Source organism: Elephas maximus, chromosome 3 (assembly GCF_024166365.1).
Source record: "Elephas maximus indicus isolate mEleMax1 chromosome 3, mEleMax1 primary haplotype, whole genome shotgun sequence".
NCBI lineage: Eukaryota > Metazoa > Chordata > Mammalia > Proboscidea > Elephantidae > Elephas > Elephas maximus.
This window is the reverse complement of record NC_064821.1, coordinates 28,593,648-28,616,488: the sequence shown is the minus strand read 5'-3', so window position 1 is coordinate 28,616,488 and position 22,841 is coordinate 28,593,648. Positions and strand designations below refer to the sequence as shown.

General features: G+C 52.8%; 2 protein-coding genes across 4 annotated transcripts; one reads left to right on the top strand and one right to left on the bottom strand.

The window, feature by feature from the left end:
- The first annotated feature begins 370 nt into the window (after window positions 1-370).
- Window positions 371-9,086, top strand: KRI1 (KRI1 homolog). Of its 3 annotated transcripts, none has more exons than XM_049876867.1 (19): window positions 371-492; window positions 615-688; window positions 1,254-1,359; window positions 1,698-1,800; window positions 2,018-2,072; window positions 2,152-2,201; window positions 2,485-2,581; window positions 2,657-2,734; window positions 3,085-3,215; window positions 3,756-3,882; window positions 3,989-4,084; window positions 4,174-4,344; window positions 5,634-5,709; window positions 5,803-5,891; window positions 5,981-6,104; window positions 6,188-6,318; window positions 7,340-7,404; window positions 7,497-7,592; window positions 8,156-9,086. In XM_049876867.1, exons 1-19 carry the CDS (start codon window positions 399-401, stop codon window positions 8,493-8,495), a joined length of 2,103 nt encoding a protein of 700 aa, XP_049732824.1. In that variant the 5' UTR covers window positions 371-398; the 3' UTR covers window positions 8,496-9,086. The 3 variants fall into 3 exon arrangements, with proteins under 3 accessions (XP_049732824.1, XP_049732823.1, XP_049732825.1); XM_049876866.1 differs by having other exon boundaries at window positions 1,695-1,800; XM_049876868.1 differs by lacking the exon at window positions 371-492 and adding an exon at window positions 992-1,083 and having other exon boundaries at window positions 1,695-1,800.
- Window positions 8,734-14,991, bottom strand: ATG4D (autophagy related 4D cysteine peptidase). Its single transcript, XM_049876870.1, has 10 exons — window positions 14,392-14,991; window positions 13,759-13,842; window positions 13,505-13,678; window positions 12,932-13,208; window positions 12,794-12,858; window positions 11,500-11,630; window positions 10,338-10,416; window positions 10,194-10,270; window positions 9,995-10,114; window positions 8,734-9,286 (listed from the first exon to the last, which is right to left on the bottom strand). The coding sequence occupies exons 1-10, from the start codon at window positions 14,621-14,623 to the stop codon at window positions 9,104-9,106; spliced, it is 1,422 nt and encodes a 473-aa protein (XP_049732827.1). The 5' UTR covers window positions 14,624-14,991; the 3' UTR covers window positions 8,734-9,103.
- Window positions 14,992-22,841: the final 7,850 nt, after the last annotated feature.

The following is a 22,841-nucleotide window of genomic DNA, read 5'->3' as shown; positions in this document are numbered from 1 at the left end:
TTTGTGGGGGTAGGCATGGTGGCTCGCGGAGCGCCGATACTGTGGGGGAGGGGAGAGAGCGGTAATTCCCAGGGTAGCAGGGGTGAGTGAGCTGGGTGGGGCAGCGGTTTGCGCTGTCGGAACGGAAGGGAGGCAGGAAACCGCGAGTGGAGAAAGGGCCCCCAGATGTCAGCTGGGTGCCCGGAGCCCCGAGTAGGGGGAATGGGCGGTGGCCGCGGCCTTCCCCGCAGGGGCGTGACCGATGGGCGGGGACTTCGCCAAAGAGAGGACCACGTCCCGGAAGGATCGGGGGCGGGGCCGGACTCTGCTCCCTTAAAATCCACGGTGGGCGGGCCGGACGCAGCCCCGCCCCTTTAAGGTGCCTGCGTCGCGCTTGCGCAGTGGACAAAAGAGCCGCCATGCCGGAGCCGCGCGGGTCGTCGCCGTTGCGGGTGAACGCGGCGTTTGCCGCGAGGTACAGCCGCTACCGGGAGCGCGAGGAGCTGCAGCGGCGTGAGTGCGGGGGGCATGCGCGCGGGGCGCCGGCGCGTGTAGGGCGGTTGGTCAGCTTGTGTGTGTGGGCTTGATATGACTCCCCGGGACTGACTGGCGGAGATTCGGTCTGTGCCTTGCAGTAAAGGATCGCTACGGGGACCGGGACAGCGGCGGCGACTCTAGCTCCGAGTCCGACTCCAGTGACGAGCGCGTGGTGAGCATCCACGCCCCCATCGCAGACATGCAGAGGCAAACAACCCGTATCGCACCCAGAAGCGTCGCGGTTTTGCTAGGGAGTCCAATCCCCCACAGTATCTGGACGCCACCCACCCCCAATTCCGTGAGGGGCAGACAGCTCCCTCCCTATCCCCAGGGGGGTGCCCAAATACCCCCTACTCCACCTCCCCTCCACGAATCCACCTGCCCACCCTGGCGTGTGGGGTGTCACCCTTCTATCTCCCAGGATCCCCCTTCTGGTCCTCACCGCCAAGAGTCTAACGACTTCTCTATTTCTCAGTGTCCGACTCTGTCCCCTAAGTGGGGCACCCCTCTGCCATGCGAGGCATCCAGCTTCTCCCCGCATCAGCTCGCATCTTCTTCCTGGCCTCAGTGAGCACCCCCCATGCGCTGTCACTACCCACCTGCCATGTTATCAGTCCTTACTCTTTCCTAGGAAGCATCGTCTGGTCTGCTGCTTCCTGCCCCCATCACCAGCTCCCACTAGGACTCTCACCACGTCTCTTCTGAAATCTGTCTTTTGCCCTTTTTTTCTGCCTTAGGAATTCGACCCCCAGCAGGAGCGGGACTTTTACAGGACTCTCTCCTTGTTGAAGAAGAAGGACCCCCGCATTTATCAGGAGAATGCAACCTTTTACCAGAGAACAGGTTCTCATTGCTTTGTAGATGATTGTGACCCCTTAATGAATAGTTTTAAGTTACCTGTGCTTAGTAGAGTGTTTTAGGTTGCTATCTGTTGTTAATGACAGCAGTAGTTAACATTTGTTTAGCACGTACTGTTTGTCGGGAGCTGTTCAAAGTGTAAATTAGTTGTTGAATGATCACAACCCCACAAAGTAACAGCAGTTATGGTACCTATTTTACATCTGGGAATTGATGGCTTTGTTCAACAGCTGTTTGACCCTGGCACTGCCCTGTGCCATCCTCTGCAGGGGAAGGAAGGGGGTTGTGGGTGATGGCGGGTATTTTTGGGTGGCCCACAGCAGCATCCTCAGAGAGTGAGGAGTCAGCAGCTGTGGAGAAGCAGAAGAAGGTGCGGCCCATGTACCTGAAGGACTACGAGAGGAAGGTTATCTTGGAGAAAGAAGGGTGAGAAGAGAGCCTGACATGCCTGTCTTCCCAGGGCAGGGGGACACACAGGGGTCTTGGGGAAGCCCCCCAAATTTAGGAGGCCCCTGAGAACAAGATCCTCAGTGATCCATCCACACCTGTGTTGGTCCCCCAGCTGCTTGTAATAGCTCCCCACCCCCTGGGTCAGAAGAGTCATGGAGAGTATATTCTGAAGCCCCCACCCCTCTCTGCACAGGAAATATGTTGATGAGGAGAACTCAGATGGGGAGGCCTTTGATCAGAGACATCAGGTAGGTGGGGTGGAGGCCGGATAGGGGGCTGCAGGGCCCAGGACCAGGCCTGAAGCTCACGCTAATCTCTCCTCTGCAGCAAACTTTGTCCCAAAGTTACGTGGAGGAACAGAAACAGCTTAAGGAAAGGTGAGCCTGGGCCAGGTGAGGGGGCCAAGCAGGTAAGAGCTGAGGCTCTGGGGTTGGATGGATCTGGGCTCATTTCCACCTCTGCCACTTACCAACTGTGTAACTTTGTTCTCTCGGTGCTTTGGTTTCCTTGTCTACCAAATGGGGTTAATAATGATGTCTGTCACAGCACCGCTGTGAGCCCGTCATGAGGTTAGCTCAGGACTTAGTAACGGGATTGATCCTGGGGCAGCGGGCGGGGTCCATCCTGCCTGCCCTGAGGCATGTTGTCTCCCTTGGACAGCTTCCGGATGTTTGTGGAGGACAGTGAGGATGAGGACAGCGCTGGAGACGGTGGCTCCGGGTTGCTGCAGAAACGTGCTAAAACCAGGGAGGAGAAAGTGGGTGCTGGGACCGGACCAGGGCTGAGTGGGGGCTGGGGCTCGAGCAGACCCTCAGCGCTGGCCTTCCCCTAGGCCCAGGAGGAGGCCGACTATGTCGAGTGGCTGAAGGGGCAGAAGGAGGTTGAGAACCCTGAGACCCTGAAAGAACTGGTGAGTTCTCATGCTCAGTTACTGACGGGCTGAACAGCATGGTCCACCTCCATTCCATCACCAGTCCACTGCCAACCCTTGTCTGGAAACCAGCCCTCGAGAGGGTGGCCAAGAGCACATACTCTGATGCCCAGATTCCTGTGTCAACTCTAGTTGGGTGGGTCTGTCTCTGGATCTGAGTTTCTACATCTATAAAATGGGGATAATTCCACCTACTTCATACGCTGGCTAGGACATTTCAGTTACCTAAATCCCCTTGGTGCCCATGGCTGCCCTCCCTCCCTGCTCCCCCAAGGGCAGGGATGATGCGGCCCTATGCCCCAACCTGGGGTTTACATCTCCACTCCTAGACCCACCTCAAAGACTATTGGAACAACCCTGAGCTGGACGAAGGGGAGCGATTCCTGCGGGATTATATCCTCAACAAACGCTACGAGGAGGAGGAAGATGAGGACGGAGAGGAGGAAAAGGAGGAGGAAAGGTGAGCCCCAATGTCTTCCCAGGGCCTGAGGATCTGAAGAGAGTTTCCCATGTAGATTTGTGAATAGGTAATTCATGAACATGGTTAAAAAAATGAAAAGTTCAAAAGGGTGGCCAGCCCAAGCCATCCTCCTCCCAGTCTGATCCCAGCCCCTCTCTAAGGGTGTCCCCCAGGGTCCTGGATCTCTAGTCCCTGTCCCAGGATCTTCCCAGCAAGTGTAAGCCAGAACAAGAGCAGCGTGAGTTCATTGTTTCACACAGATGGTAGTGGAGAAAGTCTCTCTAGGGGAGAACCATGGAGTGTGGCCCCTAGAGTCAGGTGGCACTAGTTCAAATCTTGGCCCTGCTGCTAAACACCTGTGCCTCAGTTTTCCCATCTGTAAAATGGGGTTATTAATGGCCTCCTCATAGGATTCTTGTGAGGATAAATGAGTTAATCCTTGTAAAGCACTTGGAACAGCGTCTGGTATACAGGAATGCAGGAGTGAGCAGCCCCACCTAGCTTGGCTGACCCCCAGCCCTGCCCCACCTCATCCCTCAGGCCCCCTGGGCCCGTGGTACAGCTGGCTGTGGATGACTCCTCGGACGAGGGCGAGCTGTTTCTGAAGAAGCAGGAGGACTTTGAGCACAAGTACAACTTTCGCTTTGAGGAACCAGACTCAGCTGTGGTGCGTGGCCAGGGCTGGGCTGGGGGAGGACTGGGCACGTGAGGTCCAGGCCCAGGAACCTGGCAGTTATCTCTGTGGGCGCTCTGGGTCCCTCTGCTGCCCACAGGTCAAGACCTACCCACGCAGCATCGTGTCCTCTGTGCGCCGCAAAGATGAACGCAGGAAGGAGAAGAGGGAAGAGACGCGGGAGCGAAAAAGGAGGGTGAGTATGGAGGTGCCATGCTGGGAAGGGCCACCTGGCCAACAGGGAAAGCCCATGCCCTCCCTCTGCCTCTTGCCTGCCACCCGCAGGAGAAAGCCAAGAAACAGGAGGAGCTCAAACAGCTGAAGAACCTAAAGAGGAAAGAGATAATGGCCAAGCTGGAGAAGCTGCGGCAGATCACGGGCAATGAGACGCTGGGCTTGGAGGAGCAGGACCTTGAGGACGACTTCGACCCCGCCCGGCATGACCAGCTCATGCAGGTGTGACTTCTGTGCCCCGGCTCGGCTACATAGCGAGTTCTCGGGGCTGGCTCTGGAATTGAGTTGTTTCCTGACTGTGTGACCTCAGAAGTGGCTTGACCTCTCTGCACTAGTTGCCCTGTCTGTAAAGTGGGTTTAAGCATCGCGCTAGTGCAGGGATTGGGTAAGCACAGATTGGAATGAACACACATAAAAAGCTTAAGAGGAAAGCGTTTGAGGAACAGTGGGTTACTGTGTCTCCTTTAAACTCAGTTTTTGAGCTGTTAACGTTTATTGTTGTAGTTGGGAGAATACATCATTAGGCCATGAAAGCACAAGGTGATGGAGAAGCAGTGGGGGCAATAAGAGCCCAAAAGGGATGCCTGATCGAGCCTGGGAGGTTGGGAAAGGAGACTGGAGGATGTGTAGATGTGTCAGGCGAAAACTGGAATGAGTGGGTGTTGTGGAGTTGGGAGTTCAGCCTTCACTTCTAGCTGCTTCTTGCCCTGCGCTTCGGTTTTTTCTTAACAGGATAGTTCTTGCCTCTCAGGGTGATCGTAAAAATGCAGGGAGATGCAGTCCAGGCTTGGGCGTATAGTAGGTGCTTAATAAGTGGCTTGGTTAGCAACGTGTATCTCTACCAGGCCCCTGCTGGATGCTGGGGGTCCAGCAGGGGCCCTGGCACAGCCTCAAGAGTGGCAAAGACTGATGTAACATTCATTGAGCACCTACTGTTTCCCAAGCCCCATATAGCACAGCAGTCCTTGCCCTTCCAGCACTCACAGCGACAGGCACGTAATTGTATAGTTAGAACCAGAGGTGTCTGTGTGGTAAGAGGGACGTGCAGGGAGAGATGGCATCTTCGAGGAGTCCCCTGAGTGGGCATTGTCAAGGGTGATGGAGAGGCGGTTAGGGCAGGCTTGGGAGGAAAGGACAGGCAGCAAAGATAAAGAACAGAGGCCTGTGTAGCACTTAACCAGTCAGAGAGAGGATGTGTGCACCAAGCAGGGAGTACCACATGGGCAAGGGCGTGTAGGGAGGGATAGAACCGTGGGTCTGTGGAACCAATGGCGGCCAGCACAGCAGAGGGTAGAGAGCAGGGGAGCGGGTGTGGTAAGATGAGCCCAAGAAGGGGTGGTGACACCCAGGGCTCACCTCAAATCAGGAACTAAGTCCTGAGGATGCTGGGGAGCCCCAGAATGTGCAGGAGGATGTTGGCATTGTGGGGGGCAGGGCCAGGCTCAAAGCCTTGCTGAGCTCCTCTGTCCTGAGCGGGCTCTGCTGACCCTCCTACCCTCCTGACCCTGCAGAAATGCTTTGGGGACGAGTACTATGGCACCATGGAGAAAGAGAAGCCACAATTTGAGGAAGAGGAAGGGCTTGAAGGTGAGGGCAGCGGGGCACCAGGTAGTGGGGGGCACTGGGCCTGAAGCCTGAGGTCTTGTCCTGACCCCACCTGACTGTTGTCTCTGGGACCAGACGACTGGAACTGGGACACATGGAATGGGCCAGAGCAGGACGGTGCTTGGGGCCAACAAGAGCTACACTGTGAGGATCCTGACTTCAATGTAGGTGCCACGGGCTGGGGAGGGGGCCTGGGGAGGATCTCAGGGCCCCAGGGCCCCAAGAGACTGACCTGACCAGTGTGTCCCGACAGATGGACGCTGACTATGACCCCAGCCAGCCGCGGAAGAAGCGTGAGGCCCCCTCAACAGGCAAGAAGAAGCGCAAGTCACCTTTTGCCACAGCTGTGGGGCAGGAAAAGCCGGTGTTTGACCCCGGTGAGGCCTGAGTGTGAGTGGGTGGGCAGGATGGGCTCCATAGGCCTGGCACAGCCCAGCAGCCTGGCTCTCTGCCTGGGCAGGGGACAGGACGTTTGAGGAGTACCTGGACGAGTATTACCGGCTGGACTATGAGGACATTATTGACGACCTGCCCTGTCGCTTCAAGTACCGAACCGTGGTGCCTTGCGACTTCGGGCTCAGCACTGAGGAGGTCAGTGCCCTGGGCAGGCAGGGGGACACCGAGAACACCCAGCATGCAAAAAGAAGCTTATTTCCATTACCCAGAGATGCTATGACACAGCCTGTTTACCCATTTTGAAAACAATAGTAACAATAGTGCTAATAATAATATTACCTATTTCAAAGGGTTTCTGTGCAGTGAGGGCTTAAAACAGCACCCTGCCCCCGTAAATATTACTTCTATTATTGTGTGTCAGTGTCAGGGTAGTGGGTAAGACTTGGTAAGCTCTAGAGCCAGATGGCCCGGGTTCAAATTCTGGCTTGGCTGCTCACCAGATGTGTGACCTGGGACAAGTGATTTAACTCTATGCCTCAGTTTGCCCACCTATAAAAGGGACGTTATAGTAGTCCTTGCCTCATGGGCCTGGCGCTTTGAAGGCTGCCTGCTGGTCATGAGTTCCCACTGTTCCTTAGCGATGATGGCTGTGAGCATTTAGCTGTTAGTGGTCAGTATAATCAGCTGACGTTTATCGCGCTTATACTATCTGCATTCACTCGCGTCATCCTCCCAACGACCTTCCAGTGGGTTCTGAGGGGATGCCCACCTCATAAATGAGGAAACTGAGGCCTGGAGGGAAGGAGCTACTGGCTGAAGGCTGTCCACCTGTGGGTTGGTGGCAGCACTGGGGTTGGGAACCTGGGCCTCACCTATAATTAGCACACCTGGTCACTGGCATGGAGACCCCTGCCCTATGTGAGGCTGCTTGGACGGTGGTGTGTGGGCGAGGGTTCCCGGGGCCCCTGGGCCTGAACTGGAATATGAAATCAGTTACTTCCTGGGCATGTGATCTAAGGTTCCCTCACAGCCCGTTGCCCCTTTTGATGGCTTCCCCCTAAAAATAAAGGAGCAGCTGCTTCAGAAATCAGTTCTTCCTGCCATCACAACGGCCCTGCCAGCTGGTACTTACACTCCTGTTTTTACCAGGCAGCTGAGGCTGAGGGGGTCAGGGGTCCTGGGACTCACGCAGATGGCCCCACCCTCTCTTCTGCAGATCCTGGCAGCTGACGACAAGGAGCTGAACCGGTGGTGCTCCCTGAAGAAGACCTGCATGTACAGGTGATGGGACTGGGTGGGGCCGCGAGGGGCCAGTGGGCAGGGTACCTCTTAGAGCGAGCAGCCAGACGGGCGTGTCCACCGGGTGTCCTCAGGTCGGAGCAGGAAGAGCTGCAGGACCAGAGGGCGTACAGCCAGAAGGCCCAGAGCTCGCGAAAGAAGGGACAGATCTTCAAGTCCCTCTGCTCAGAGTGAGTGTCGCCGGCGGGGGGTGGGCTGGGGCCCCCCAGGCCGAGGAGCCAGGCTTCCCCTGAGAGCTGGGTTCAAGCCCCGTGGGGCCACAGAGGTGTGACCTTGGGCAAGTCACTTCCCCTCAGATTCCTCATCTATAAAATGGGCATAGAGATGGTTCCTATCTTATGTGATTATGTGAGGACTAAATGAGTTAATTTGTGTAAAGTTACACAAATTAAAATAGTAAATGTCTTATAGGTGTTAGCTGTTACTATAGTTATCAGGATCATTATCTTCTGTTCTGTACAAGATCACAGTTGATCTGAAACCAAAATAGGTTCATCTACAGGAACAGCTTAGTGGAGCCGAGGCACAAACACCAGAATGGGCAGCATCCCAGTTACAGCATCACCACTGGCTTGGGAGTCAGACCTGGGTTTGAATCCCAGGCAGGCTCCTCCATCGCTGTGTTGCTGCCTCTCTGAGCCTCATTTTTCCTTACCTGTACAATGGGGGATGTGTGAATAGGAATGGTCTCATTGTGACTAGCCTGGGCTGAGCCTCCACTTCTCTCTCCCAGGATGGAGATACCCACGGAAGCCACAGGCAAGCCACAGAGAGGCAAAGCCGGCCCGCAGCAGCAGCTGCCAGCGCCTGATGGGGCCCATGGGAAACGGCCTCAGCCTGAGAGCCCCCCAGCACAGGAAAAGGTGGCTTCTATGTCAGCTCCTGAGAAGCCAGCCCCCCAGAAGCGGAGGCAGGGCAAGAAGGCACGTCTGCTGGGTCCCACAGTGACACTTGGAGGGCGTGAGTTCAGCCGCCAGAGACTGCAGGCCTTTGGCCTCAACCCCAAACGGCTGCACTTCCGCCAGCTGGGTCGGCAACGGAGGAAGCAGCGAGAGCCCAAAAGTGGCCCCTGAGCCTGGCAAGGGCAGGCGGGGCCCCAGGGGGCCTCCCCTCAAATCAAGCCCCTGCAGTTACCCCCCTTCTGCTGACGGCTACATTCAGTCTGGTATATAAAACCTCACAGCTATCTGGGGGCAAGGGAGTCTTTCCATCTTACAGGTATGAAAACTGACGACTTAACAAGTATCCCCACCTTGAGACACACCCTGGACCCCATCCCTCAAACACTGAACCTGGCCACAGCCCACCACATTCAAGTCAAATAGCTTTATTAACCCCCAATGGCCACAGTCTCCCCCACCCCCCCAGCTCTTGGCAGGATGGGGGCTTTAGTACCAGTAGGGGGCGAGGCGGTCCAGTGCGAACTACAGTACTTGAGTCAGGCCCTGAGTGGGTACCCGGGAGCCCCTTCCTTCCCTGTGAGGAGGGGCTGGCTGGTGGGGGGCAGGCATATGGGTTACCCCTTGGCTAAACGGCCCCAGCCCAGCCGTTTCCTGGAGTGGTTTCAGCTTGTCCAGGGGGTGAGAAGGGGATGCCCCATCACCACTGGAGTTCATGCTCCTACACCTAGCATGACATAAATAAAAAAATAGTGTCGTATCTTCTCCCCCTTTCCCTCCCCTTATAAAAACACAAAGTCCTCAGAGCTTGGCCGTTTGGCCTTGAGGAGCCGCCCTGAGCGAGACAGCCTAAGCGTTGGCTGTGAGAGCTGGGAGCAGAGGTCATCCAGGCTATGGTCCTGAGCGTGGCCCTCGGCCAGGGTGAACATGGGGTACCTCTCTGTGGCAGAAGAAGAGCTGAGGACCTGGAAGGAGAGAGAGTGTGGTGGCTCAGCCTCAAACATGGTAACCACATGTTGTTAACGCTAGCAGGTATGTCTGTGAAGCACTTATGTGGACTCACCAGTTAGCCCCAATCTTTCCCTGGACCCATCCCTCCAGAGCAGTGACCCAGGCCAGCAGTCAGCACCTTCCATCCTCTGACCACAGTGATTGGCTCAGTAATGAGGATGTCACCCAAGCCAGCCAATGATGGCAGCCCTGAGACTTTTGTTGCAGCTACTGGGCAAGCAGGGCTCCCTTTCTACTGAGCTGGAAGGATGGCTGCCCAGAGGGGATGACAGCTGTCTCTGCCACTTCAAGGATGAAGTCCAGACATGACAGAAGAGCCAAGAGACAGCAAGGGGTCCAGTGACCTAAGCCCCTGGATATAGCTATACCCTAAGATAGCAGTGCCCCCAGACTTTGCAGTTACATGCCCCCTTTTTGCTCCAATTAGAGCTGGGATTTGGTGGCTCGCAGGCAGAACAGCCCTGACAAGAGTAGTCTGCCTTGGCATCCCCCTGGGCTTCAGAAATGGGGATAAGATCACTTTCTGGATTAGCACAGGGACTCAGAGCCCCAGGTCTCACCTGGAAGTAGTACCAGAGGTCTGTTGGGACTCCAGGTTCCTGTTCCTCTCCCTCTGCCCCCAGTCCTGCCCTTTGCCCCTACCCTCCACCTCTCTGGCTCACCCTGGTCAGCTCCGAGCAGAGTGTCTCAAACTCCTTCCTGTCTCCAGCATAAAACCCCACGGTACAGCTTGGGTCCATCTTGGCGAAGGCCATCTTGCGGGGCGAGGTGCAATGGAAGGACTGGAGCAGACAGACAAGGGGGGCTCAGGGCACCCCAGCTCTCCCCTTTCCCCCAACTCGCCCCAGGATCCCAGCTCACCTCCAGAGAGAAGTCAGCCTGGCTAACGTCCACGCTGGGCTGGCAGTAGTGCGGGTCCAGGTAGAGTAGGAAGTCATCTGCAGGGGGGGAGGTGTGAGTGGGGGCAGGGAGGGGGAAGGTAGGGCAGGACAGGGTGGGGCCTACCCTGGTAGCCGATGAAGTACAGTGAGTGCCGTGGCTTGCCCCCCATGATGCCCAGGCACAGCTCTGAACGCAGGAGCTCCTGCAAGGAGAGTAGAAAAAGGCTGAGGATTCTGGGCAGAAGCTGTCAGGCAGTCGCTCAACAAATGTTGAGTGAGCACCTACTGTGTGCCAACCCTGCCCTGGGCCCTGGGGGGCAGCAGTAACCAAGATGGACAGAACCCCCGCCCTCATGGAGTTGACATTACAGCATGGACAAAGAACAAGATGAGTGAGTTATCTCCTGTGTCAGAAGTAGGTAACGCTGGGGAGAAAAATAGACAACAGGGAACCAGTGTTCCGGGGATGGGGACTCCAGAAAGACCTCACTGAGAAGGTCACATTTGAGGTAAGAGGTAGCTCCATGCATATCTCGGAAAAGAATGCTCCAAATGGGGAATAGCAAGTGCAAAGGCTCTGAGGCAGAAGTTTCCTGAGAACAGCAAGGAGACCAGCCTGGCTGGAGCAGAATGAATGTGGGGGACATGAGGCCAAAAAGGTGACAGAGGCAGATGTGCAGAAATTTGTGGGCTGTCGGGGGAAACTCTGGCTTTTATTCTGAATGCAAACACTCTGGGATCTTCCCAGACCTCAGGGCCTTGGCCCTTGCTGTTCTCATTTGCATTTTGGCTGAAGAGGGGCTTTCCTAGTCTATACAGCCACCTCCCATCTGCCCTTCACTGTTAGAGTCCAAGCTGTAATGCTACAGCTGCCAATTAGTTTCCAGCCACTGCCTGTCAGTCCCACATCAGAATGTCTGCTTCTAGAAGGCAGGGATTTCTACCTGTCCTGTCTCCCCAGCACCCAGGACAGCACCTGGCACATAGTAGGTACTCCACAGCTATTAACAGATGATGGGATTGACTGACTATAAAGGGGCCCTAGCCCAAGCTGAACTGCTGGTGATGTAGTGGTTAAGAGCTATGGCTGCTAACTAAAGGTCGGCAGTTCAAACTCACCAGGCGCTCCTTGAAAATCCTATGGGGCAGTTCTACTCTGTCCTATAGGGTCACTATAAGTTGGAATTGACCCAATGGCAACAGGTTTGGTTTTTTGGGTTTAACTCAAGATGAAAATGTACGGAGGGCTCCCAGGTGGAGATGACGTGGAACCTGGCTGCACCCACCTTCACGCAGGGCACATACACGGGGTTGAGAGTCTCGCCACCCAGCCGCACGGGCACCAGGATGACCACAGACTTCCACTCGGCCTTGGGGTCCGGCCTGGCCACCAGGCGTGCCACATCCGCCTTGTACACTGGAGGGACAGGGGAGCAGGTCACCTCGCCACCCTTCAAGCCCAAGTGTTGTCCTTAACCCGAGGGGCCTGACCTCTCCCATGGGAGCAATGTCGCTGCTGTCAGTAGTAAAGGACATCTTTCAAAAAAATTCCCTCACAATCCCAGTAACTCCAGGTAGCTGTGGACATCCCCATTTTACAGACAGGACAACCGAGGCCCTGGAATTTACACCAAGAGCATAAAGCCAGAAGGAGGCAGAGACCCTTCCCCACAACCCCAGGCCTGACTCATCCGGTGACTCAGCATCTTGGTTTGCCAGTATGGAAATGGGAGCATCGAGCCGCCTGCCCCGAACTGAATGCCCTCATGTGTATGTCCCTCCTCCTCAAGGTTCACTGTCTGCTGACCCCCATTCTCCAGCCTCCTCCCTTGCTACTTGCCTAAGCCCCTTTCCTGATCCCAGCGATGTGGATTCAACCTTTTTGGGGGCACTCTTTGAAAAGTGAACGTTGTCCCAAACACCTACTATTTTGCCTACAATTTTGCAGGCTTCGTAGATTCCCAGATAACAATCCATACCCGTTGCCACTGAGTTGATTTTGACTCATAGCGACCCTATATGACAGAGTAGAACTGCCCCGCAGATTTCCACAGCTAGGATCTTTAAAGAAGTAGACTGCCACATCTTTTTCCACTGGTGGGTTCAAACCTGACCTTCCAGTTAGCAGCTGAGTGTTTAACCACTGGGCCCCCAGGGCTTGCCAGGGGGAGGGCAGGAGTAACAGTAACCACGGCTGACATGTCCTGTGTACACTTACTGCCTGACCAGCACGGCCCTAAGGGCTTTACCTGTGTTACCGGTTTATCTAACCCTCAGGATAACCAGAGGAGGTGGAGGGCCCAGTCTTCCGTACACAGTAGACGTATTGGTAGAGGAAGAGTGAGTGGGACCTGGGAGGATGAGGTCCTCATGTTGTCTACTCTATCACTAAGGAAGAAGCCCCTTAAGTTTTCTCTACTGGTTCTGCAGGGGGAGGCAGAGGGGAGAGACCCTTGACACCGCAACTGCGCAACTGTGAATCCTTTCTGAGTGTCCCTCTGCCCCAGAACTTGTTTCAGCCTCTGAGGCAGTGGCTGGGTCAGGGTGAGACCCCCAGGAGCCTACTTCCCAGCACCTTACCTGTGCAGTCCTGAGAAACATACACCACCAGGCGGGTGACCTCTGAGCAGCTCTCCACGGCCTTCCTGGGGGTGGGAGGGGAGGCCTCAGTTCCTGGGCGTACCCAGTCGCTCCCATGTTCCCTGCAGCAGCCCTCACCTGAGGATGTGGGCGACCAGCGATGGTCCATACCAGTCACCCGCCTTCTTGCCCGAGCTCTGCCCGAGCTCCACCAGCCGGTGTAGACCAAAGGGGGCCTGGGGGTGGTCAGCAAACCAGGACACGATCTGCCGGTGCCAGTGCTCCTGCTCCAGCTCTGGGGTGCACTGGGCCCAGTGCGGGGGCACCCGGCGGGCAGGGCCACGGTACCGGCTGGGAGAGGCCGACCCCGACAGCTCAGGGGGGCCCAGGCCTGAGCCCTCAGCCCATGTCCAGTCTGGTTGGAGTGGGGACACAGTCAAACAGTACCGGGGTGTGTGCGGGGCACAGTTCCCGTTTACTTGTGTTTTACGCACAATTCTAATGCTTCAGGATCCCCCATGTTTAACTATAATTCTCACATTCCTGAAAACTCTGACTTTATAAACACAACTCTCACTTCCTCCAAACTTCAGTCTGCACACAATTCTAATATGACTTCAACCCTGTAGTTCACCACCAGTTCTAACACCCCTGACATGTGTAGTGGGCGCTGTGCTCCTGGTGCCCCCTCACTCCCCTGGCACCGCTCACCTCTGGGCAGAAAGTGCAGCAGCAAGCCCTGTGCTAGCAGCATCTGCCCGCTGCGTAACATGCATCCCCAGCCGCAGTCCGAGGTTAGGCAGCCCCCAGCGAGCGGCGGAAAGTCCCGGCGGTACGTGAGCCACAGGCGGGACATGAAGTCCCGCTGGAAACGCTGGATGTCACCTACGAAAGCCGGCCTGTTAACTGCAGCCAGGGATACCCCTGAAGGCCTCCCCCCATTCTAGCCCCAGCCACCAGCTCACCCTCGCTCTCAAAGCGGTAGCGGTGGCCACAGAGGTAGACACTGGAAATCTTGCTAAAGCTGGTCCGGCTTTTGACGGCCCAACCTGGGGAGACATGGGGCAGTGCCCGGCGAGATGACGCACTTGCTTGAGAGTCACGCAACATACGTTATGACAGCCACGGTGAGTCTGTTCCCATCTGGGATATGAGGACGATCCCAGTTCCTATCTCAGAGGTGGCTCGGGGGAATATGTGCAATATTCCTCTTAAGCAAAGGCCCAGCTCCTGATAACACCCATGAGTGTCATTATTCCTAGATAAAAAGCCATTGGTTTGATTGTACCCATTTTACAGAAGGAAAAAATAGAGGCAGAGGGAAGTAAAAGAGCTTGCCCAAGGTCACAGGGGCAATCGGAGATGACTTGAAAATACATTCCCTGTTCCAGCTTCCCACAGGTCCGCCCTGAGCTAGGCAGGGCGGGGACCCACAGGTGACTCACTGGAGAAAAAAACGGTGTTATAACCGGCTGGTTCTCCTGGGCCCCCACTCTTCTCTAAGCCCCGTGTCTGGCTGAACCCTCGGCTCTCTCCCACCTCAGGGCCCAGTCCTCAGGCCCACTCCGTCCAAAGCCTCCCCGACTCCCCCTCCTCACCGTACTTGACGTTGTTCCAGGCCGTCAGGAACTTCGTCTTAAACTTGTCCACCTCGTCTGGCTCCCCAGGGGCGGTCCTGGGCCAGCCAAGGGCGGGGGCGCTGGCTCCGGAGGGCCCTAGGCTGCTGGGGTCCGGGAGTCGGGGGCCCCGCGGCCTGCGGCTCTCGGGGCGGCGCGCGTCCTCCGGGCTCCCGCTCCGGTACTGCGCGGCGGCCGGCGACACCGAGTTCATGGACGCGCCGGGAGGGCGGACCGAGGCCCAGGTGGGGGCTGCGGCCGCCACTCCCGCCCTGTCCGCCGCGCCCCAGGGCTCTCCGCTGACACGGGGCCACGGCAGGCGCTACTCGGCCCGCGACCCGGCTGCCAGGCGCCCAGCCCCGGCCCGGGACGCTGCCGCTGTCGCGGCCATTCGAGCGGCTAAAACGCCCGGATGGAGGTGGGCGTGGCGAGGCCTACGCCCCGCCCCGGCCCCCAGCTGGGTTCCCCGTCTCCCGGTCCCGGGTCGTCCGCTGGGGCCCAAGCCCCGGCACTTTATCGCGGTGCGTCCCCCCTGCCCCTCTCGCCTTATCACTCAGCCCAGGCGCGCCCCCCGAGCCCCTGCAGGCCCTTATCGGAGGCCTCAGAGGCCAGAAGGCCCCGCCCCGGGCCCCACCCCTGGGACTGCCCCGCCTGCGCGCTGAGGCAGCCTGCCCAGCCGGGCCTGGGCTGCGTTTGCACCTGCCCGTGTCGGCCCGGTGCAATACCAGGCATCCCCGGCAGGGAGGCGCACGGCCGGCCCACAGCGCCCCTCGCGGGCTAGCGACCCAGGCAGAGCCCGTCTTGGTTGGGGTCCAAATCCTGCGGTGTCCTTCTCAGCTCTGTGAGCCAGGGCAAACCGCGCTCCTCTGTGCCTGAGTTTTCCCCTGTGAGAAATGGGGTCCGAACACACACAGCAACATGGATCAACCTCATAATACTTATGTCAGCGGAAAGAAACCAGACAAAAAAGAGCATATACTGTAACTAATCCATTTATATAAAACTCTAGAACGTGCACAAGGAAACTTGTGGGGGTGGTGGATATGTGTGAATTGTGGTGGTTTCACGGGTGTGAAAACTCATCCAACTGTACGCCTGAAATGTGTGCGGTTTATTATATGTCGATTATACCTCAATAAAGCTGTAAAAACTTTTAAATGTATCTAGCTCATAGCGATGCTGGGAGGAGAAGCTGAGTTCATGGATGTAAAGCACTTACGGCAGCATTTGAGACAGTTGTTGTGAGCTGCCCTGGAGTATACTGACTCCTGGCAACCCCAGCGGTGCTTCAGAAGACAGGTCTGGCAATCTGCTTCCAAAAGGTCACAGCTTTGAAAGCCCAACGGAGTAGTCCTACTCAGCACATATGGGGTCACCATGAATCAGAACTGAAGGCAATTAGCAATAACACAATTCTGGCAGAAGCAGTTTGCCCAGGCCTCTCTTCCGAGGGGCCGCGCTGGGCGGGTTTAAACTGCCAGCCTTTAGCTTAGCTGCAGATCGACAACTGCTTGTGCCACCCAAGCTCCCTGAGACACAGTCAGGGCTCAGCAAGGATAACCATGCCCTCGAAGACCTGATGACAATGTAATGACACTGTGAAGGACAAGGAGGGTGGTCGCTTGTGGCCAGCCCACGGGCTCTGTCCTCAGCCTGCTGAAGTAAGTTGTTGAGGATGTGGGTGAGGGTGCAGGTTGTGCAAAGAGTTAATACTTAGCTGTCAACCAAAAGGTTGGAGGTTCAAGTCCACCCAGAGGTGCTTCAGGAAAAAGGCCTGGCTATCTACTTCTGAAAAATCAGCCACTGAAAACCCTATGAAGCACAGTTTCACTTGGACACACACGGGGTCACCGTGAGTCAGAATCAACTGGACGGCAACTGGTTTGATTTTGGTTTGGTGGATTGTGAAGAAGGCACCAAAGGACAAAGAATGACCCTGGAGGCTCTACCAAGTCCCCATACTGAAAGGCTGATCACCTCCCTGACTTTACCTCACTCACTCCCCACCAGTCACATTGGCCTCCTTTTTCAAACTCACCAGACACAGGCCTGCCTCAGGGTTTTTGCACTTGTTGTTCCCTCTGCTGGCCTAGAAGGGATATTCACATGGCCCTCCCTCACATGTGGCCTGGCATGCAGCAGGGGCTTAATTAATAACTTGCTGAATGGAAAGAGAACTTGAGAGGGCCCCAGGACAGTTCTTGAGCTTAAGGGGGGGACACTGGACCCTGGAAGGCCTCAGTTGTGACTACATGGAGGAGGAAAGGGTGCCTAAGGGAATCCACAAACCAAGCAAATCTAGAGCAGCGCTGTCCAGTGGGAACATAATGTGATGTAATTTTCACTATTCAAGTAGCCACATTCCAAAAAGTAAAAAGAAATACCAACAAAACAAAACAAAACCCGCTGCCAGTGAGTCGGTTCTGACTCATAGCGACCCTATAGGACAGAGTAGAACTGCCCCATAGAGTTTCCAAGGAGCACCTGGTGGATTCGAACTGCCATCCTTTTGGCTAGCAGCCGTAGCTCTTAACCACTATGCCACCAGGGTTTCCAAAAAGAAGTAGGGGAAATTAGTTTTAGTAATTCGACTCGACGCACTGGGTTTTTTTTTTTTTTTTAATTTTTATTAAGCTTCAAGTGAACATTTACCATTCCAATCAGTCTGTCACATGTAGGTTTACATACATCATACTCCCTTCTCCCACTTGCTCTCCCCCTATTGAGTCAGCCCTTACAGTCTCTCGTTTCGTGCCAATTTTACCATCTTCCCTCTTTCTCTATCTTCCCATCCCCCCTCCAGTCAAGAGTTGCCAACACACTCTCCCGTGTCCACCTGATTTAATTAGCTCACTCTTCATCAGTATCTCTCTCCCCCCCACTGACCAGTCCTTTTCATGCCTGATGATTTGTCTTCGGGGATGGTTCCTGTCCTGTGCCATCAGAAGTTCTGGGGAGCATTGTCTCTGGGATTCCTCTAGTCGCAATCATACCATTAGGTGTGGTCTTTTAATGAGAATTTGTGGTCTGCATCCCATTGGTCTCCTGCTCCCTCAGGAGTTTCGACGCACTGGGTTTTAATACATTTATTTAATTGATATACCCAAAATATTATCATTTCGACATGTAATAAAAAATTATTGAGACATTTTACCTTTTTTTTGATACTCAGTCTTTGAAATCTGGTGTGCATTTTATGTGTACAGCACATCTCAATTCAAACAGCCATGTTTCAAATGATCAAGAGTCACATGCGACCAGTGGCTACCATATTGGACAGTGCAGATAATATAGCCACCATCCATGTCAAGATATGAGACATACGGGCTGCAGTTGGCCCTCCTGAGTCCCCTCCCTCCCCACCCGCAGGCAACTTCAGCCAGGACTGGGCTGACCACTTTGAGCCTGGTGTGGGGCTGGAGGATTCAGGAGCAGGATTGTTAGTGTATCTCAGTCGGGACTGACCCAGCTTCTCCAACCTCTTCCTCCCCCTCTTGCTCTTCTTTTTATTCCTCCTCCTCCTCCTGCAAGGTCCCACCCCTTAGGCAAAGCAGTCTCCAGGCACCCCCCACCCCAGGAACTCTCCACTGAATCACCCCAGGCTCAACTGATGCAAAGTGAGTGATCTAGAAAGTGCCTGATGAAACTGTGGGGGTGGTGAATATATTTACTATCTTGAATTGTAGTGGTTTCTCGGGTGTGAAAACTCATCCAACTCTACACTTGAAATGTGTATACAGTTAAGATGAGCTTGGTACTAGTCTCCACCCTGGATCTCAAATAATAATGATTGTCACTGTTCAGACTTTTGTCCCCCCAGGTTGCAGCTCACCCATCACCTGTTCAGGGAAGTCTGTCCTCACCTCTAGTTTGGCCATGATCCCTTTTTCTGAGTCCTTAGGCTCCTGCTGACCACAAATACAATAATTCCTAACCAACCTTGTCATTGTTTGTTAATTCCTCGTGGTGGCCCCCATAAGGATATAAGCCCCATGAAGATAAGGGCTACAAGGTTTTCCAGGGCATCCATTGATCATCTGCAGTGTGCCCACATCAAGGACAGCTATGCCAACAAAAGAAAACCAGCCTTCTCTGCTTTGTGCCCCTGGCGTTGGAACAAGACAGATGCAAATGTTTGTTGAGTGACTCAATGAATGATTATGGAACTTAGCCATCCTCAGAGCCTCCCTCAGCAGATTCTGCGGGTCTCTGCATCTGGCTTCCCCGGGGCTGCAGATCAATTCCTTCCGGTTTTCCTACCTAAATTCTTCCCTTTGTCCCATTGGCTTTTCCTGTCTTAACTCATTTAACCCTTAGCGCAGCCCTGTGAGATAGGGACTGTTATTCCCATTTTGCAGATGAGGAAATGGAGGCTCAGTTCAGTTGAGGAATTTGCTCAAGGTCATACAGACAGTGAGGGAGCTAAACTACTCTTATCCCCAGTGGTAATCTTTGTAGTCATCATGTGTTTAAAATTCAGAAAGCAACCAATTTTAAAAAATAGGCAAAAGATTTGAATAGAATCTTGGCAAAAGAAGATAAAAAGATGATAAATAAGGACATCAAAAGAGGCTTAACATCATTAGCCAACAGGCAAATGCAAATAATGTGACAAGCAGATGCCACCACAAACCCACCAGAATGGTTAGAATTAAAGTCTGATCTTACCAAGTGTTGGTGAAGATGTGGAGGATCTAGAACATCTTAAATACGTGTGGGCACTGGTTACCCACTAAGCAAGGTATGCACGGGTGGTGAAATCCACATGAAACTGTGCACTACCCATTAATAAGTAAACACAATGAAGCTCGTGCGTACCTAGCCTACTGTAAGCCTGTGCCTGCCTTGCTCACTGGTTAATCCGCCCCTCAATGTGTGCACTGTATTGCATTTAATTATATTTCAAGCAAGCTGAAAACAATCAGGATGTTAGCATTGAGGAACAAACTCAAAATTGTACTTGAGCTGGTGGGATTGTAAAATGAAACAGCCACTGTGGAACACAGTTTGGCAGTTCCTCAAAGAAGTTAAACATAGAATTACCATACACCTGTTGGCGTTGAGTCGATTCCGACTCACAGCGACCCTGTAGGGAACTGCCCCATAGGGTTTCCAAGGATCAACTGATGGTTTCAAACTGTTGATCTTTTGGTGAGTAGCTGTAGCTCACCGTAGCTCTTAACCACTGCACCAGATCCAGCAATTTCACTCCTAGGTATATATCCAAAATAATTGGAAACAGGAAAGCAAACAGATGCTTATATATCAACGTTCATTGTCACACTATTCATAATAGCCAAAACGCTGACAGAGCCTAAATGCCCATCAACAGATAAATGGACAAATAAAATGTGGTATATACATAACAATGCATATACATACAATGGAATATTATGCAGCCACAAAGAAAAATGAAGTTCTGATACATGCTACCGCATGAATGAACCTTGAAAACATTATGCTAAGTGAAATAAATCAGTCACAAAAGGACGAATACTGCATAATCCCATTTACGTGAAATATCTAGAATAGGCAAGTATATACCAAAACAAAACCCATTGCCGTCCAGTTGATTTCAACTCATAGTGACCCTAGAGCACAGAATAGAACTGTCCCATAGGGTTTCCAAGACTGTAATCTTTACAGAAGCAGACTGCTACATCTTTCTCCTGTGGAGAGACTTGTGGTTTTGAACCGCTGATCTGTGCACCCAAATGCTTAACCACGGAGCCACCAGGACTCCTCTGGCAAGTGTATAGAGATCAAAATTTACTAGTGATTACCAGGGGTGTGAGGGAGGGAGGGGGAAAGGAAGGCTCAATGCTTAGGGACATTGAGCTTCTATTAAGTTCTTTTAAGGGTAACAGTATAATTTTGGGAAAGGAGAATGGTTATGGTTGAATAACATGATAAATATAATAAATGTTACTGAATTGTACATGTGAAGAAATATATCTATGTATATATATATATATATATAAACCAAAAAGCCAAACGCATTGCAGTCGAGTTGATTCTGACTCACAGCCATCCTATAGAACAGAGAAGAGCTGCCCCACAGGGTTTCCAAAAAGTACCTGGTAGATTCGAACTGCCAACCATTTGGTTAGCAGCTGAACTCTTAACCACAATGCCACCAGGGTATACCATATATATAACCAAAAACTAAACCTGTTGCCTTCGAGTCGATTCCGACTCATAGCCACCCTATATGACAGAGTAGAGCTGCCGTAGGATTTCCAAGGAGCACCTGGTGAATTCGAACTGCTGACCTTTTGGTTAGCGTCCCTAGCTCTTAACCACTGTGCCACCAGGGTTTACCATGTATATGTATGTATATACTAAAAAAAAATTGCATTTTCTCCTGGCAACTGTACTATGGCATAAGAAGTGCATAAATGTTATCGAGGCCTCTCAGCAATTCCAAGAATGTTTCTGTGTGTCTCCACCCAGTTCCCATGCCCCTTAGTGAAATAAATCATGCCCTGGAAATCCCTCCCAGGCTGAGCAGTTGCTGGAATAAATTACACTGTCTTAAAGAAAACATAAATATGCAGATAGATGCTTTCTCACGATAGATCACTTTCCTTGTCAAACTTCCTCGGCTTCCTTGGGGCCATCCTGTCTGGCCTCTCATAGGTCCATTACATCATGGGTTGTATGGGGAACGCTCTAGGAAATGAGCTCTGCTTGTTGCTGCTCATTGATCAAAACTCTTTATTCAACAAACGTATCCTTAGCACCTACTATGTGCTAGACATTGTGCTGGGTGTAGGGCGACAGCACTGTTGTCAACATTGTATTAACAGACATTGTAATCTCTTCTTGGAGGCTTTGGGGTGGGATGGTAGAGATAGATGATGAACTCATTATGCAAATAATTAAATAGCTATAATTGCAGTAATGGTCATGTAGAAAAATGGGACCTTACAATAGGGGTATGTGATCTAACTTGGGAGCTATGATCTGGAAGGACTTCCTGAGGAAGCTATATTTAAGTTGGTCTTGGTATTAGTTAGCATAGGTCAAATTTTGCTGCAGCAACAAGCAACCCCCAAAGCTCAGCGGTTTAACACAACCAAGATTTATTTCTCCCTCTTGTTACCTGTCCTATATGGGTTGGCATCCTATATATAGCTGAGCTGCACACAGTCATGGAGGGACCCAGGATGACTGATGCCCCCACCATCTTGTGGCTGCATCATGTGGAACTTGCTATCTCAGTTGCTACAGACGGGGAAGAGGGAGACTGGAGAAGTATGTGTGAACTTTTTGTTGCCTCTGTCCAGAAGTGATGTATTTCATCTCCACTCACATTTCGATGATCATAATTAATCAAGAGAGCAACCTAACTGCAAAGGGTAGTATTTCATTCAGTGAATACTAGTCTGCACTAGAAATGTCTACCATTGGATCTAAAGGATGAGTAGGAATTAGCCAGGAACAGACAGAAAGGAAGTGCATCCCCGGCAGAACAGACAGTATATTCAAAGACACTAGAAGCAAAGAGACAATGGACCCATGGACTCAAAATTCTGACAGAAAAGGATTTTCAACTCCGGGCACTATTTCCAGCCAAATTATTGACCAAGGATGAGGAGCAAGCAAAAACACTTCAAGATATGGAAGGTCTCGAAAACATTACCTCCCACACTCCCGTGTTCTTAGAAAGCTACAACAGGGTGCACTCCATCAAAAGAAGGGGTAAACCAAGAAAGAAGGAGACATGAGATTGAGGAAACAGGGGTCCTAGCATATGTGAGAGATGAAGAAAATCCCTGGGAGGGTGGCAGGAGGAATTCCCCAGCAGAAATAACCTAGGAGGAAAAAAAAATGCTACCTATAGCTGGCAGATTTGATTGTATGGAAAGTTGAATTGAGAAGGAAGCATTGCTAGTGTGAGGAAATGTTGCCAGAAATGCTAAGACAGCCAAGTTTAAAAAAAAAAAAGAGGCAATTAACTCCAGGTAGAGAAATTATAAATCATAAGAATTACATTTCTTAATTGTATCCTTCAAAGGGATATGAAAGTGCAGTTCCATAAAAGCAGTAAAAAGAATCTGAGTCCCTAAGTCTTGGGCAAATGCATGTCTCTCATCCAGCTGATGACTCAATGGTACCGTGTGGTGGTTGGGAAGCATCTCAAACTGAACTCTCCAGACTGAACTCCCAACCTTCCTGGTGTCCCATGACCTTCTCATCTCAGATGTTAGCAATGGGGTCACCACCTTCTGTGGATTGGGGGCTCCTTATGGCCCAGATGAAGGTGCTTCCATACCTCCCAGAAGCTCAAGGGGAGCATTTCATTCCATAGGCCAGTGGGTCTGACATGTGACTTAAGTTGGGCCAATGAGATTCAGTACTGGAACTTCTGATGAAACCCAGAAGACTCATTTCATGTGGCTGCTTAATGGGATTAATCAACCCAGAGT

Coding starts and splice junctions, on each gene's coding strand:
- KRI1 (XM_049876866.1), top strand. CDS start 399: ATGCCGGAGCCGCGCGGGTCGTCGCCGTTGCGGGTGAACGCGGCGTTT. Junction 2,202..2,484: donor CAGAAACAGCTTAAGGAAAG/GTGAGCCTGGGC, acceptor TCCCTTGGACAG/CTTCCGGATGTTTGTGGAGG. Junction 2,582..2,656: donor CTAAAACCAGGGAGGAGAAA/GTGGGTGCTGGG, acceptor GCCTTCCCCTAG/GCCCAGGAGGAGGCCGACTA.
- ATG4D (XM_049876870.1), bottom strand. CDS start 14,623: ATGAACTCGGTGTCGCCGGCCGCCGCGCAGTACCGGAGCGGGAGCCCG. Junction 13,209..13,504: donor GCTGCACTTTCTGCCCAGAG/GTGAGCGGTGCC, acceptor CACTCCAACCAG/ACTGGACATGGGCTGAGGGC. Junction 10,271..10,337: donor GTACTTCATCGGCTACCAGG/GTAGGCCCCACC, acceptor CCCCCCCTGCAG/ATGACTTCCTACTCTACCTG.